Below are 17,812 nucleotides of genomic sequence, written 5' to 3' on the forward strand. Positions count from 1 at the left end.
TTGCAAACAAGAGAACTTTTTGCAAGAAACGCAAAGAACATTTAACTGAACTCAGTTTCAGGAACATAAAGCACCACTGGTATAAAGTGAAACCACCCAACAATAATAATTAATAACAATAACCACCCAATAAACCACCAATGGCTTTACAATGACTAGTACTAATTATGAAAAAATAAAAAGACTATCACTGTAGTTTTTCACCACTTACATATTTAAACAACTAAAGATTTCTGAAATATAAACCTGCTACCTAAACCTTTTTTGCTAGGTCAAGCCCTCCCAAACAGGAATCTGAGGGCTGGGTTATTTTTAAAGTTTTATAACTGACTCACATTCCCACTTAAACTTTCTGAGCCTAATCTCACCATGTGTATCTTAGATAAAATTGCTATTCCCCACACACAGTGATATCTGCCTGAAATGCAGAGGCACACATATGCTAAAGCCTACATATACCCACACAGCTTCCCCACCACTGTGGGCTTACAGGATCCCTGTTTCTCTGACAATCACTTTTCCTGGATTATTTCACCTAATCCTCCCAAGAGCTTAAAGGGATAGAAATAAATATATCAATTTTAAAGATAAAACAAACTCTCAAATGGGCTCAAGGTCACACAATTAAGCAAGTCTACCTACTCCTTTCTTTATCGAGTAATCACGATGCATTATATCGTGCTCTAGAATAGAAAACACAGCTCATGCTCCTAGGCGTGCTCATCTGAAATTCAAGTTTAACTGCGCATGCTGGACTTTTATGTGCTAAGTCTGGCAATCCTATTGCTCCTGGTCATTATGCCATAGTATATGCCAGGGTGACCCAGTGGGTAGTCCAATCCCTCCCACGTCTGGGCTGGGACTGTGTTGAGGGGAGATGGATGGAAATCTTGAGAAACTCTAGGATGGAGACCTCCAGGGATGTCAGAATGGAGATTTTCTGGGACACTGAGTAGGAAACCTTCAGGCAGGCTCTGATGGGGAGCTCAAAGAATAATGGGATCCATCCCTCCACCCATACTGGGGTGGAGACTGTCAGGAACAGTTCCCCGGGTACAATTCTCAGGAGTTGTCCAAAGCCAGGATAGAATGATGGTGATGTCTCTTCCAAAGCTTCTCACATCCCCATTAGGAGAATCTGTGCCCTTGACTGAAAGCCTACCACCTGCAGAGTGTCGGCAGGTATGTGACGTGGCCCTGTCCCTATAGCGTGGAGGACCTCCAGAAACAATGGAGAGTCTTTTGAGCCAAGCTCACAGGAACACTGTTTCCCTCGTTAGCTGGAGGGGGATGAGGATGCAGGACTCTGCCACACCGGTCGGGGTCATATTTGCACCTGCTGCCCCAGCTGGGAACCTCTTCCCCTTGGCTGAGGGTGAAAGTCCATTTGCCCTGAGGATTAACATTGGGGTTTAGAGACGGCTGCTCACTGTGTCCTTACCCAAATGTAGGCATCTGAATAAATGCGCTACAAGCCCACTCCCTTTTCCATAAGTGTCCTACCAAATGCAGAGGGGCACATATACAAGTCAAGTCCTGGAAATACAGACAATGAATCAACAGAAATCTTTGAACTTCTGGCCAAAGAGAAGCTGTGCTACATCTTGGAGAAACAAAGGAAAGACAGATCAGGTCATGAGCACACTGCTATGTTTAAAATGGACAAGCGATAAAGACCTACTGTATAGCCCAGGGGACTCTGCTCAGTATCACGTGGCAGTCTGGATGGGAGGGGAGTTTGGGGGAGAATGGATACATGCAAATGTATGGCTGAGTGCCTTCGCTGTTCACCTGAATCTATCACAACATTATTAACCAGCTACAATAATTAATTAATTAGTTCACTTAGTCGTGTCTGACTCTTTGTGACCCCATGGACTGTAGCCTGCAAGGCTCCTCTGTCCATGGGATTTTCCAGTCTAGAGTACTGGAGTGGGTTGCCATTTCCTTCTCCAGGGGATCTTCCCGACCCAGAGATTGAACCCGGGTCTCCCCGTATTGCAGGCAAACGCTTTCCCATCTGAGCCACCAGGGAAGCTCTAACCGGCTATACCCCAGTATAAGAAGTTTAAAGCTTGGGGGGAAAAAGACAGACACATCCTCTACCACGCAGTGCTTCACTATCTGACAACAGGGAAGGGGAGAGTTGAAACATGACAAGAAATACTACAGTAAAGGCAGTAATGAAGGCAGGTGGCAGGTGTGCTAACAGAACCATGCAGGGCAGGGAACACGGCAGCTCAGGCCCAAAGTGGGACCCTTGAGCCAGATCCCTGCAAGGAGCAGGACTTTACCCAATGGATGACCTGGGACTGCAGTGGGTGGCAAGCTAATATTCCAGGAAAGTACAAGAGGGTAACAAGTCCCAGAGGCAAGAGAATGAACGTTTTCTAGTTGTGGGCAACATAAATAATTCCACATGTCTGGACTACATGAAAATAAAAATGATGTGTGTGTCTCTCTGGTGTGCAGGACCACAAGCCAGAGGTTTTGATAGGCCACACCGAAGAGCTAACAGATGATTCCTGGATTGAATAGTATTTCTGCAACATACGTGAAGGCCAACAAGTCGGAAATGCTCCAGGAGGAGCGACTGAGGGGGATATTTGTAAAAGATGACTTTGGCCATGGTATGCAAAAGGAAGAGAAATTCCAGAGGCCTGCAATGTATGGCCAAGGCTCCCAATGATGGAATTTGATGAAAGTCAGCATCAGAAACCCCCATTGCAGTCCCAGTGGGCTAAAGGTAGTAAAAAATCAAGTAAGCCCTTCCAAATTCACTGTCCACTCAATAAACACTGAAAGAGATGCCAATGACATGCTAAGTGCCAGGAACTAAGCCAACTCTCTCTATTCATTGAAGCGACGACCATACATCTCAAGTCTTCAAGTGTTAAGTGGATGCACAAGGTCTTCTTAACATCTGAGAGCAAATGCAGTGATTCTAGAAACTGTTCAGTGTCCGTATAGCGTGCTCAGAGCCTAAGCCAGATTTAGCTTCACTCAGGTAGAAATTCCACAACCTCCTTTGCTATGAAAGGTATATCTCATCATCTAGTAAATTTGGCCAAAAAAATAATGTGCACTCCTCTGCCCAAAGTACTTTCCTTGGCTGCCAGAAGAGTTCAAATCCACAAATCACCTCTTCAAGTTATTACATCATTTCTCCTAAGAGATGAATAGAAAATGTTTTATCTCCATCAGCCTCAAAACGTATTGGCAGGATAGGTGATTTGAAGTCAGAGAGGACGCACGTTTTCTGAGGAAGTCATGGCAAATATCAGGAACACAAGACTAGATCTGTTCTGATTGGGTTCCAGTGGCCACACTGCCCAACTGGAAGGTCAGGCGTTGACCTGGACACAGAATCATGGGCTCTTTAAGAGAAATAAACAATAGCAACTCCCTTGAATTCTCAATTGACTGGCAAACAGTATAACAGAGGTCACAAAGAAAGATAGCAACAGACATGGGAATGGACATCAAGGTCTCTTGCTCTCAAGAACTGTGCTGAATTGAGAAATAAGAACATGGTGTTTGGAGCAGACTGTCTGGGTCTGAGAGCTGGGCCCATTGGTTAATAGACATAATAAATGTGTCCCCGGGGTAACATATTTGTCCAACTTCCGCCTCAATTTCCTCATCTCTAGCACAGGGATGGTGACAATACCTACCTCTTAGGTGTCATAGGAGGAAAAAAAACTGAATTAATTCATGTTAGAACAGCTCCCAGCACATGGGTATAAAGAGCGGCAGTCCTCCCATTAGAAGTAGCATGTTCATGACACTCTTACACAGAACTTCATTGAGATGAACTATTACTTAGCACTCATCAACTCTGGCAGGGATGCTCGCGTTTAAATGCAGAGACGTAAAATGAAGTCGAAAATATCTGCAAGGGCAAAACATCAGATCTCTCACCTTGCTCCTACAACAAGTTCTTTCTGTCCTGGATCAAATGTTAACTGCGAGAAATCCACAGCATTCTTCGCTCTGAACTCCCGCAACCAGGGGGCAATTTCTAAACAGGAAAAATAAATAAATAAAAATATAAAAATGAATGATTTTTTTTACCCCCTCCGGGGACCCACAGAGAATGCACATGAGGTAGCAAACATTACATTTCAGAGAGGATTTGAAGGTCCCCCAATGGATGGCTTAGGGGTCACTGGAGGTTTCCGTCAGGATGTCACAAAATCCACACTGAGAACGTGTAAAACACAGAAGGCAGCCACCCAATAAAAAGGGAGCAAGACGCCAAGGCTGGGCTGTGATTTACAAGCCAGATGTGCGTGTTCCTATTGGCTCTGGGCTGGGCAGACGATAACACAACATTCACAGGGCTCATCAGAGGAATACTGAATGCAAACAGGACTGTTTCCTGTGCAGCTTGGTGGGTAGGGGCCACAGAAGTGGAGAAATCACAACAGTCCCAGTCTGGAAAAAGGACAAACACAGGAGCACCATTTGCCTTCTTCCAACGTGGACATTCCATTTCCCTGGCCTGTGAGTTTCTATGGAGGCCCCATGATTAGACTAGTTAAACACATTCAGTCCTTTCTGGATGAGAAATCCACAGTAACTCCTGACCTCCTTTACATTTTTTCTACGGAAAATCAGGAAACAGCCACTCTTTAGAGACTGTTTTGCTTCTTTTTACAAGCTCTGTTAACTCCTATGAAGCGACCTCTAGCCTAGAGTCCAGTTATTATAACATGACTGTAGTGGAAAAGGGCGAGAACTCGGCTTTATGAACCGTTTTTGCAACTTTCATTAACTGGCTTCTTTCACCAAAAAAAGTCTTCAGAGAGTTGCCTGCCAGTTGTGCAGAACCTGATCATTATCCTTGACAATTAACCACTTGATCTGATTGTCTTTTTCCTTGGGTTTAATATTCTGAGTGGTATCACTCTGATGAAACAGGGGCACGAAAACGGGCAAATCGACACAGCTATTGGTTTGAGGAAAAAACTGTGCTGCACAGAAATAATCTCATTCCACAAAAACAGATGCTAAAAACAGAACTAATGTGGAAATATGCCCTGTCCTAAGACACGTCCTGTAGAAAGACCTTTGTTGACATGAATGAGGTACATTATTTTCAAGCGATCATTTTGTGAAACAAATGTAGCATTTCTCTAATATCAGTTATTGGCAGGGGGTGGCAGTGGAGAATGAAATAAAATGAAAGTTCTAGTCTACTTAAATCAAACCAAGGTTGAGTTATACAGAGATCTGTATTTAGTTTTTGAAATTTTAATGTATACTGTATCTTGATTCTTTTTAGTATTTTATATAAAATTTTTCATTTTATAGGAAAGTCAATTTTTAAAAAATACTTATTTGCAGCAAAATAAGTACAAGGTCCTAGAGCTATAAAAAGTTGTCAATAAATAGTTTGTTTTAGGAGTTTTTAATTTAGTGAACTAGCACTAATATCTTCTTTAAACACAGTGTCTATAGATACAGGGCTTCCCTGATGGTTCAGATTGTAAAGAACCTGTCTGCAATGCGGGAGACCCAGGTTCGATCCCTGGGTTGGGAAGATCTCCTGGAGGAGGAATTGGCAACCTGCTCCAGTATTCTAGCCTGGAGAATTCCACGGATACAAGACCTTTACAGGTATTTGCAGGGTAACAGGAAATATTCATACATAGAAAGGAGAGATGTTTGGGGCCTTAGGAACCAGGAAAGGAAAGATCTGACCAGAAATGGACAGAACAGCTGTGTCCTCGAGGAAGCAAGAGCGCCACGTGGGAGATCTGATGCCCCCTGTGGCCATAACTGGGATTGTTCATCTTCACTTCTCTGGACCCTGTTCAGTTTCTCTATTTGCAGTAGACGATTCCTAAGGCTCTTGGGTCCACACTGCTCGCTGTGAAGCCTTCAGCACTAAGGTACAGTAACTTGAATGTGATGAGTGATACTGAATGTGTGGAATGAAAGAGTAAGAATAAGCAAGTGAATTCAAGAGAATTAAAACTGAACGGAAAGAGAGAAAAGAGAGGGAAATGAAACGGCAACTCAAGAAACTATGGGAAAGGTACACTGAAACATAACTGTAAAAATTTCACTTCCAGCTTAAAAAGTCTAGACTTGACCTCGTGATAGCAAGGCTCTGAGAAGTTTGCAAGCAAGCACTTGACACACACAGCAAAAATCTTAGGAATACAATAAGGGGCATTGATAGGCAGAAAAGAGGACCGAATGGAGGCAAGAATATCAGCTTTACAAACTAAAAATGATACCATTTAGGCAGTGGCTATGAAAATGCAACGAAGATGTGATGTGAGAGGCTGGTTGGCGGGATAACTAATTGAAGAGGTCAAAGGGAATGAGTTAATGAAACGAAAAAGAGTTCTGAGATTCAATGAAGAGGAGAATATGATGGGTGAGACATAGATGTCGGGGGTAAGACTGGTTTTAGAGAAAGCTAATGGCTTCAGGGACAACTATGTAGAATGTCACTCATGAAAGACGTCCAGTGACACTGACTTCAGAGCCAGTCATTGCTAAGCATCTCTAAGACCTAGAAGTGTCCAAACAGTTGATTTAGTTCCAGAGCCTCACCCTACAGATAGAAAACCCAGGACCAGGGAGTCCTGCCAGGACTACAGTCCTGAGACCAGGTCTATTCATCCTCCCAAATTCACAGCTGCCAAAGCCGGGCATACATGCCACATCCAAGGCACTGAGGGTGACTAGGTGGTGTGAGGGGAGAGCAGAAGGCCAAGAGCTGACCCTTCAGTCCCAGGAGTGGAAACGTGAACAACATAAGTGGAGAGAAAGCTATGAAAAGATGGGGGAAGAACATCAGTCAACTGGTCTATCACGCATTCACCTTTCTTTTCACTGAGAAGAATCGGAAGACAGCAGCCAAAGGAACACAATGAAGAGACATTTTCCAGGCTTCGGTACCTATGCTGAACAACAGGAAAGTGCTCACATTACTTTCTAAAGTAACCTCAAGTAAATAAAAAGGACCACGTCAAGAGGGGAAAATGAGTTCACATCATAGCATTCTCTCAATATTATGCATTTCTCCTTATTTAAATGTCTAATGAACTCACCCATTAAAACTATGTATTTTTACAGGTAACACTTGATCAAAGTTGGGCAATACATACATTCCCTCCTTTTCTGATTTCCCTGTGTGTTCTTCCAGAAGGTTGGAATATCTTGAATTTGCATAACGCATGGCCTCTACTGGTTACCATGAGGGCCTTGATGGGAAGCACCAGTCCATCTCTCCAGATGAAAAAATGCCTGCATCAATACCCACTCTTTCAACTTCCTCTACAAAATCAGAATCATGGTGTTCCATCTTCATTTTTCAAAGACCAGTCCCTCCAACTTTATTTCAACACCATCTCTTCCTCTTCAATCCCTTCCCTAGTTTACCTCTTTTATCCTCTCTTATCGCCAATGTTGCCAGGTCCCTTCACCTCTCCCTATACGAATATGCATACTCCGTGCATTTAAAAAAATATTTTAAAACACATTTCCTTTACACTCTTTTGTGATTACAGTTTCAAACACCCAAATAATAAACTCCAAAGTGCAGTATGTTAAAAGAACTGCAGGCTTGGTTTTACAAGCAAGTGTTGCCAGCTGCTTAAGGAACCTATAAGACCAATTTCATACAAATTATTTCAGAGATTAAACAAAGAGATAAAGCTTCTCTTCTCGCTGCAGTTTGGAGGCTATAATGATCTTGATAAATTTGATGCTAGGGTTGAACAGGACATTATGAAGAAATGAAAAGCATGGGCAACTCTCATTTAAGAACTGGGCTGAACACATTCCTAAGGAAATACTTGGATTAGCATATGACACACAAAGATATGGACACACACACACACAAATTCATATGGTATAGGATTTATTCTGGAGACATGACATCAGAAAATCTACTAGCAGAGTTCACCACCACCATAATAGATTTTCACAGTAACATGAAAAATTCATCAATGCTGCTTTCTAAGGACACAGAAAATGAACAGTTATGGATGCATAAGAAGAGGTATGAGAGAACAAAGTCAAGTCAGGCAGGGAAACAGAGATCACCAGGGCAGGTGGTGGTGAACAAGCTCACAGGATACAAAAGAAAGGTCAGGGAGAGTGAGGTGACGAGGGTGGCGCAGAGCACGTGGGGACTGGGGGAGACATCATCGTCAGGAACACGGACTTTCTTAACACATCTCACTCCCCCAAATAACGAGCTTCCGTCCCCTGTACCATCCCTTCCTTCTGATCTTGCTGAAAGACCCATAGGATGAAATGGAACTTAAATATCACAGCCAATGTGACCACTGTTTGAAAGTCAAGTAGTGACAGAAAAATCTATAAACTCAAATTGAATATTTTATAAATTTCTTAATATTTGATATTAACCATCTTAGCTAACCCATTCATTACACTAATGTGATTGTTGAAATATGGCCTCTGGCAGAGACTTTCTGCTGCAGAATTAGGTGTGATGATTCATATTTGCCTTCTCTTAATACTATATAGGCACCCACACGATAGTTCAAAACACAGTCTAGCAGAAGTGTACTGATTCAATTTTTAAAAGCAGCCAGCTTCAAAAGACGATTCCTTTCATGAACATGTACCAGTATTACTAAATTTGGTCTAAACAACTGGCAGACATAAATTCCCTACTTTAACTCTATTCAAGTTTGTCTATCCTCATTCCTCAGTTAGTCAGTTCAGTCGCTCAGTCGTGTCCGACTCTTTGTGACCCCATGGACTGCAGCACGCCAGGCCTCCCTGTCCATCACCAACTCCTGGAGCTTGCTCATGTCCATCGAGGCGGTGATGCCATCCAGCCATCTCATCCTCTGTCAGCCCCTTCTCCTCCAACCTTCAATCTTTCCCAGCATCAGGGTCTTTTCCAATGAGTCGGTTCTTCGTATCAGGTGGCCAAAGTATTGGAGTTTCAGCTTCAGCATCAGTCCTTCCAATGAACACCCAGGACTGATCTCCTCTAGAATGGACTGGTTGGATCTCCTTGCAGTCCAAGGGACTCTCAGAGTCTTCTCCAACACCACAGTTTAAAAGCATCAATTCTTCGGCTCTCAGCTGTCTTTATAGTCCAACTTTCATGTCCATACGTGACCACTGGAAAAACCATAGCTTTGACTACACGGATCTTTATTGGGATCCTCATCACTACCTCCATCCCCACCAAAAAAAAAAAAAAAAAAGGAGTAAAAGTTACTTTTTTTTTTTTTTTTAAGCAAAAACTCTAAAGTTGTCAAGTTAGTGATGGCTGTATGTTAAGAAAGCCTTTTATAGCCTGATAAGTAAGAATCACAGGGGACTCTACTGTTGAAGAACAGCACTTGTCCAAAACTTGACAGTCAGTCCAAATATCAGACTCCTGGCTCCTCCGTGGGCTAAAGGCTTCAAAGAAGACTGTCTGCAGATCGAGCTGCTTTGTGGGCAAGCACCGAGAAGGAGAATGGCCCTGGGTAGCCTGAGTTCAGTCTTCATTCCTTCAAACCTTAGTCAATTAAGCAACTAGGAAAACAGGACGGTAAAACTTCTTTGGGAAACTTGAAACCATATTGGAAACCGAGTCACAAGCTAAACTGGATGGGTCTGGGGGATGGTGGCTAAAGACTGTTGAAAAGGCACAGGTAGCAACATACATATCCTGAAATGAAAAGAGCAAATCAAGGCCTACTGTTTCCAGTTCTCATAAGTTATATGTTAGTGTTAATCTACATCTACTATTACACATAGAAAGAATAATAATGCTAATAACATGGTGACTGATAAAGCAGCTAGCAACAAAAGGGGCTAACATTTAAACATTATACGCCACCTGCTAGGTGCAATTTTATGTACTTCACATGTATTAAGTCCTGTATTTCTTCACCCACCCTATTACAGATGAGCAAACTGAGTCTTGCTGAGATCAACAGGAGTGATACTCAGCTCCTAGTATTGGAGCTGGCACACTCAACTCAAACTGCGGGGCACCTGAAATGTAGCTTCCTAGGTGACACATTTGGAAAATAACAGGAAGAAAGAAAAATCAAAGACCTCTGCACTTGGAAAATGAGTTTATCTCCATTGCTTTGGGCTTCCTGGTGGCTCAGAAAGTAAAGAATTTGCCAGGAGACCCAGGTTCCATGCCTGAGTTGGAAAGATCTCCCATTGCTTTATACTATTAAGCAAAAACTGCCACACACTAAGTTTAATAAATAATATACTATTATTGGGCTTCCTTGATAGTACAGTTGGTAAAGAATATGCCTGCAATGCTGGAGACCCTGGTTCCATACCTGTAACAGGAAGTTCCACTGGAGAAGGGATAGGCTACCCACTCCAGTGTTCTTGGGCTTCCCTTGTGGCTAAGCTGGTAAAGAATCTGCCTGCAATGCAGGAGACCTGGGTTCAATCCCTGGGTTGAGAAGATCCCCTGGAGAAGGGAAAGGGTACCCACACCAGTATTCTGGCCTGGAGAAGTCCATGGACTGTATAATTCATGGGGTCTCAAAGAGTCGGACACGACTGAGCGACTTTCACTTCACTTCACCCTAATGTATTTACTGTTGGTATTACTAATAATGATGATCTGTATGTTAAGATCTACAGGAAAAAGCATTCACCATTTCCCCTGTGCTGTGTGCTCAGTCGTTTCCTACTCTTTGCAGCCCCAGGGACTCGAGCCCGCCAGGCTCCTCTGTCCATGGATTTTGCCACACAAGAATACTGGAGCCTGTTGCCATTTCATTCTCCAGAAGATCTTCCCGCCCAGGAATCGAACCCCTGCCTCTTCTGTTTCCTGAGTTGGCAGGCAGATCCTTTACTACTAGTGCCACCTCGAGGTTTTATGATTCAAGGGTCGTGTTATAAATAAGGCAGGGGGAGAGAAAATGTCACTAACTATTTACTGCTTTACGGGATGAAGAACATTCTGGAATGAAAAGGCAGGACAGAAGCCATGGTTTTGATTTCTCAGCAGACTAAGCCACTCAACTCTGATCTAGGGGTATAGGACACTGTCCCAAATGTGCAGGAGCAGGGTCCTCACCTCCCCCAGAGGGCACATCCCTGGGCAGGGCCAGCGGGGCAAAGGGCAGGGCGGACTCTGAGCTTAACATGTGGAAGCTCTCCGTGCCTGACCTTCTCCCAGGCTGTGAAAGGAGCCATCCTACCTCAAAGGCACCTATTACTCTCTGAAGTTGGCACGCATCGCCCTGCCACGGACTTCATTTTCAGCTTCAGTGCATTACATGAACCATTCTATCAAAAGCAATCTGAGCTCAAAATATGATTGGAAAACAGAGGAGTGGAATTTTAAAAAGCCCTAAGAAGAAGAATAGCATGGCAGGTGTGGGCTGTTTACTCCTCTGTCTCCATTTTTCTCCAACCCCTTTCTCATCTGCCTTTCCAGGCCTGTTTCACCAAACAATCATTCAGAAAAAGGCAACGCAGAACAATCACTTCAGGGAGTGGTTTGATGGCAGCCCCACGCCCTGGTTCACCCCCTTCCCTGCCCGAATAAGATACACTCATGCTTTTGAGACCTGAGCCCTGTCTGAAATTCTTCAGGTGATTATCATAGATTTCAGCCCCCAAGTCTCATGTGGTTGTTCAGCAGCAGATCGAAAAAAAAAAAAAAAATGTCATCTGGGAGGAAACATGCAAATTCACAAGCATAAATGTTTGTGAATCAGAATAACTGATGTCTCTTATTTACACTTTTTTTTAAACTATATTTTCCGTGTTTGAACCATCCTAGACGCCTTTACATGTTAAAAGCTTTTTATTAAATTTAGTGTTCATAATCCTATAAGTCTATACTCATTGCGGTAGAAATAATTTTTTAAATAAAAATCTCTGAGATTTTGACAAATAAAACATCTTGCCAAATGTAACACAGTGGGAAGGAGTTTAATTGGATTTTAAACCTAAGACAGACTAAGGTAATATTTCCATAAGGTCCAAATTAAAAATCAATTTTCCAAAGAACATATATAAAGTACATTAATCCTTAGCACCTAGTAATCTATCTGAGTGGATTAATTTAGTGGAAACATGGTCACCACCCACCAAAAGAGAGAAAAGTTGGAAAGGAGGGAATCGGTGGTGGTCTTCTGATGGGGGATGTGAAGGATCCAGTGCAGGCTGTCCAGCAGGCAGGGGACAGCTTGATGGAAGGTCCCAGAAGAAAGCAGAAAGGAGCCAGAGCCCCCACAGTAACCAGGCATCCGGAGGAAGAAGATCCCAACAGTGCAACACGTATCTCCTTCATCATGATGTTTCCAAGGCAGGTAATGGTTACAGCAGCTAACTTACACGTGCAAACATGCTATGCTTTACTTTAGCTTTGTAAAAAGGCTGGAAAATGTCCAGTTAATTTTGTTTCTCCAAATGTATAGACCTCAATTATTTTAGCAATAACTACGACCCAGAATCAAAGTAATTATAGTAGGCCATGATATTGACTGTCCTACAATTCAAACCGCCCTTATTTTATAGTTGATAAAACTCAGGGCAAAGAAGTAACATGATTCCAGAGTAATAGCCAATTAGTGGCAAAGTGGAAACACCAAGTCCTGTGTTTCCTTTACAAATATATATATATATATATATATATATATATTCTTCTCCATCACAACAGAAGGACATCCAAATGGAAAACCATGGACTTACCTGAGCATATAAAACTTTCCAAATTGTCACATTTTAAGGGACCAAAATGTCAATGTCTAGATTTAGGTATATATTTCTATATTCAAACACATATTGGCAGACTCATGTGTATGTGTATTTCCATATGTCTATCAGCCAGGAAATTAAAAGACGCTTGCTCCTTGGAAGGAAAGTTATGACCAACCTTGATAGTTATTAAAAAGCAGAGACATTACTTTGCCAACCAAGGTCCGTCTAGTCAAGGCAATGGTTTTTCCCGTGGTCATGTATGGATGTGAGAGTTGGACTGTGAAGAAAGCTGATCGCCGAAGAATCGATGCTTTTGAACTGTGGTGTTGGAGAAGACTCTTGAGAGTCCCTTGTACTGCAAGGAGATCCAACCAGTCCATTCTAGAGGAGATCAATCCTGGATGTTCATTGGAGGGACTGATGCTAAAGCTGAAACTCCAATACTTTGGCCACCTCATGTGACGAGTTGACTCACTGGAAAAGACTCTGATGCTGGGAAAGGTTGGGGGCGGGAGGAGAAGGGGACGACCGAGAATGAGATGGCTGGATGGCATCACCGACTCTGTGGACGTGGGTTTGAGTGTACTCCGAGAGTTGGTGATGGACAGGGAGGCCTGGCGTGCTGTGATTCATGGGGTCGCGGAGAGTCGGACACGACTGAGCGACTGAACTGAACTGAACTGAACTGATCATGCATATATACATACACAGATATATAATGCATATATAATCAGTATATATTTACATATATATCTAGAAACAGATATCTATATATAGCTATATATATTTATATCTAGATACAGCCATCCATAAGTTCATTCATATATACACATATGTGCAAATACACATATGTATTTGCATAAGTACACATGTGTATGTACACATATGAAGAGATATAAAAATATATACACGTACACACATGTATATTACACACTGAATACCACAGTAAAGAAGAAAATAACGGTCTGAAGATCTTGCCATAGGAAACAACCAAAGTGTTCCATTCATGCAAACTTTTCTAAAAAAATAAAACCAAAATATTCAATAATATCCTACTAGGTAAATTAAAATACTTTATATCAGTAAAAGAAAAATGATCCAATTAAAAAAAAAGATAAAGTATCTTTTATTTACACTTTTATTTATAAACCTGACACATAAAAGACAGCAATTTTTTTTAAATTTGTATTTATTTATTGGGGTTTCCCAGGTTGTTCAGTGGTAAAGAATCCATCTGCCAACCCAAGAGTCACAGTAGATATGGGTTAGATCACTGGGTCTGGAGATCCCCTAGAGGACCAAATAGCAACCCACTCTAGTATTCTTGCCTGGAAAAGTCTGTGGACAGAGGAGCCTGGAGAGCTACAGTCCATAGGGATGCAAAGAGTTGGACACAATTGAGTATGCCTTCAATGCAATTTATTAAACTTTTTAAAATTAATTTTTATTGGAGTATAGTTGCTTACAGTGTTGTGTTTTTTCCACTGCACAGAAAAACGAATCAGCTGTACATAGACAAATATCCCTTCTCTTTGGACTTCCTTCCCACTTAGGTCACCACACAGCACTGAGTAGTTTCCTGTGCTGTACAGCAGTCTCTCATTAGTTACCCATTTTATATATAGTATCAATAGTGTATATATGCCAATTATCTCATGAAACTCAAGATCAAAAACAACAAACAACCCAATCAAAAAGTGGGCAGAAGACCTAAACAGACATTTCTCCAAAAACATACAGATGGCCAACAAACACATGAAAAGATGCTCAACATCACTAATTATTAGAGAAATGCAGATTAAACTACGGTGAGGTATAATCTCAGATCAGTCAGAATGGCCCTCATTAAAAAAATCTATAAGCAATAAACGCTGGAAAAGGTGTGGAGAAAAGGGAACCCTCTTGCACTATTGGTAGAAATGTAAAACACAGCATTTTAAAATGCTAAGAGCGTCTTGCTAGATTCTTTTTGCTTTCAGCTGCATATCTGCTCACCTTGAGTCTGGTATTCTATCAAGTCTCTTCATATGTTTCTTTGCAATGACATAATAATCCATTTCTCACTGGTTTGGTTCACGAAAGAAAAAATCTACAAAGTGCAAGTCATGCAAAATATCTGTGCTCTGGAATTGGTTTCTTCTAAAATTTACTCCTTCACCTTGCACAGCCTGCTTGGTAGATTTCTAAGAAACTAAAAGGCTATGATAGTTCACTTTTCTTTAAGTGTTCTGATTTGGGTGTCCTTAACTCAAACACAATTCGAAAACCACAAGTCTGAAATTAGGCTATGTTTTATAGCCTGGAATCCATGTATAAGAGATATTCACAACATAAATAGACATTAAATAATAACCACAAATCAGTTAAATTATAGGAAAGAATGCATTGCTCCAGGAAGGGCAGAAGCAGACCGCCAGCATCCGGCGGTGGCTGTTAGATAAATGCTGGTCAGGGTTTGCTGAGGGCGTACTTCACTCCTAGAAGGACTTCTGGTGTGACTTACAGAGATAGCATTGCTCAGAGTTAGATAATTGCAGGGTATGCTGTTTTGTTCAGTCACTTAGTTGTGTTTGACTCTTTGCAACCCCATGGACTGCAGCTCGCCAGGCTTCCCTGTCCTTCACCATCTCCCAGAGCTTGCTCAAACTCATGACCATCGAGTCGGTGATGCCATCCAACCATCTCATCCTCTGTCGTCCCCTTCTCCTCCTGCCTTCAATCTTTCCCAGCATCAGGGTCTTTTCCAATGAGTCAGTTCTTCGCATCAGGGTATTGCAGGGTAACAGGGAATTTATCCTGAGTATTTTAAGAAAAATCTTAGGGAACAAAATTTCAGTAGGATTAACTACTATTCCATAACCAAATAAAATGTACTTCCTTTTTGAATGAAGGGTAGGATTTGTGATATCCACCACATCCCCTAATTTTCATTCATTTGCATGATTTTCTGGCCAAAACACTTATTCAGTCTCAGGATCTAATGTCAATGTTAGGTGAGAGCCAGGCTTCTCTGGACCCACAAATTCTTGAGTCGTTCAAGGGTCCCCGAGACACATCTAGCAAGGTATAAAGAGAAGCTTCTGGAAAGCTGTCAGTAAGCTAGGTTCATAATCCGCCTGGGAGGGGGCATTGTCTTCTCTTTTGTTTAGGACTTTTAAGATCTGGAAACCTGTTTCACTGAACCATCTGAAGCACTAACTGCTGGTGACTTCAGGATAAGAAGCAAGCTAATCAGGGGCAGGTTTTACTGTTGGATACCTCACACAAGAAGCAATTTCTATTCATCCATCCATCAAGGCAGATTTTTTTTTTTTTAGCTGAAAGATTATGTAAATTCATATATAAACTAAGTGAGACCCTCAAATTCTTGGACTGTGGCTGCCTTTGTCTTCCTGGCTGCAAGGTTTGGGCTGAGACTGTCCCGCCCTGAACTTGGTTTGGCTTATAAACACCCTGCCTCAACCACAGGAAGTTTTCTGGGTGCAGAAGGTCTTAATTTTGCCTTGTGACCTGCAACATATGACTGTAGGCTATAAAATCTAATTGCAAAATCTTAATGCTGCGCCAGAGGACATTCGAAAGTAATTTCCTTCAGATTTACAACTTTCGAATTACAAATGATCTTAATATGATGAAAAGTATAACAATGAACAATTTCTATTCAACAGGCACTTTGTGAGTCAGCCGTGTGCTTGCGTGTCAGCAGTCATGACCAGAAGTCTGACAGGTACAAATAAAGCCACTTGCCACTGGGTAACTGCAGAGACTGCAGGAAACAGCCTCAGGAATTTCTTAGAACCTTAGGGTGTTCGGTTTAAAAATGCTCTTACACTTTGCTCTGCCACATATTCAGGCACTGACAGACTTTGGCTTTAAGAAAACAAATCATTTCCTGAAGTTAATATCACTCGCTGACAATTCATGTTCTATTTCTTCTCAGGCTCCTTGCTATTTGGAAAAAGCCTGTGTTCTCATCTAAGCCTCTGCCTCCACAGACTGCAGGATTCAGGGGAAGAAGCCAAGTTTGAACAACTCAGGAGACAAGGCAGGGCTGGGCCAGGAAGTCTCCTCGCTTGAAGACATTTGAAAAAGTCCCAAGGTGCTCTCTGAGCAAGTATTGATTCTATCTGTACATTAAAACTAGGTTGATGTCCAAGACACACCCAGATTTTTCTAGGAACTTTACAGTTAAGGATTATGATGATATGTATAATAATAGTAAGGTGGGCTTCCCAGACGGTATTAGTGGCAAAGGACCTGCCTGCCAGTGCAGGAGACCTAAGGTTCAGTCCCTGGGTTGGGAAGATCCCCTGAAGAAGGGCAAGGCAACCCACTCTGGTATTCTTGCCTAGAGAATTCCATGGACAGAGAGTCTGGTGGGCTACAGTCCATGGGGTTGCAAACAATCAAACGCAACTGAAGGGACTTAGTACACACATATAATAAGAATTGCTATTGTTCAGTCACTAAGTCAGGTCCGACTCTTTGCAACCCCATGGACTATAACCTGCTAGGCTCTTCCATCCATAGGATTTCCCAGGCAAGAACAGTGGAGTGGACTGCCATTTTCTTCTCAACAATAAGAATATCCTTGCATAGAATAATCTAAAGAATATTCTGTATTTATGTAGTTAACTAGTACTTCTTGAGTACCACCTACGCTGAGGAACATATTGTAGGTATATACCGGCTTAGATGCAAAGTTCCACAGGAGAGAGATCTCTGCCCTCAAGACATTTATGATTTAGTGTAAAATGTGAGATGTCTACACAAGATAGTTATGCCGAAAAAGAGAAATGCTTGCTGGGCCCACGGGAAGTGTGATAATAAACGCTCCAAGGCAGCACTGTCCAATGAAAATATATAGCAACCTACACATGTAATGTTAAATTTTCCAGTAGTGACATTAAAAAATGTTAGGGAGCAGATAAAACTAAGTTTCAACGATATGGTGTATGTAATCATATAGCCACAATATCATTTCAAAATGTTATCAAAATAAAAATTACTGAGTTATTTTTATTTCATATGTATGTTCTAAGTCTCTGAAAGTCAGTATGTATCTTGCACCAGCTACTGCTTGTCTCACTTTAGACTAACCACATTTCAACTGCTTGGTAGCCAAACGTGG

At 41.9% G+C, this 17,812-nt stretch overlaps 1 protein-coding gene across 1 annotated transcript in view; it reads right to left on the reverse strand.

The window, feature by feature from the left end:
• Nucleotides 1–17,812, reverse strand: part of SEMA5A (semaphorin 5A) — a 569,574-nt gene that overhangs the window by 305,274 nt on the left and 246,488 nt on the right. The window contains exon 4 of the mRNA XM_055422270.2: nt 3,922–4,021. Within this exon, the coding sequence (XP_055278245.2) occupies nt 3,922–4,021 (100 nt within the window). The remainder of the gene's footprint in view (nt 1–3,921; nt 4,022–17,812) is intronic.

This window comes from Moschus berezovskii, chromosome 18, assembly GCF_049115385.1.
Source record: "Moschus berezovskii isolate FMDL1 chromosome 18, NW_MosBer_1.0, whole genome shotgun sequence".
NCBI lineage: Eukaryota > Metazoa > Chordata > Mammalia > Artiodactyla > Moschidae > Moschus > Moschus berezovskii.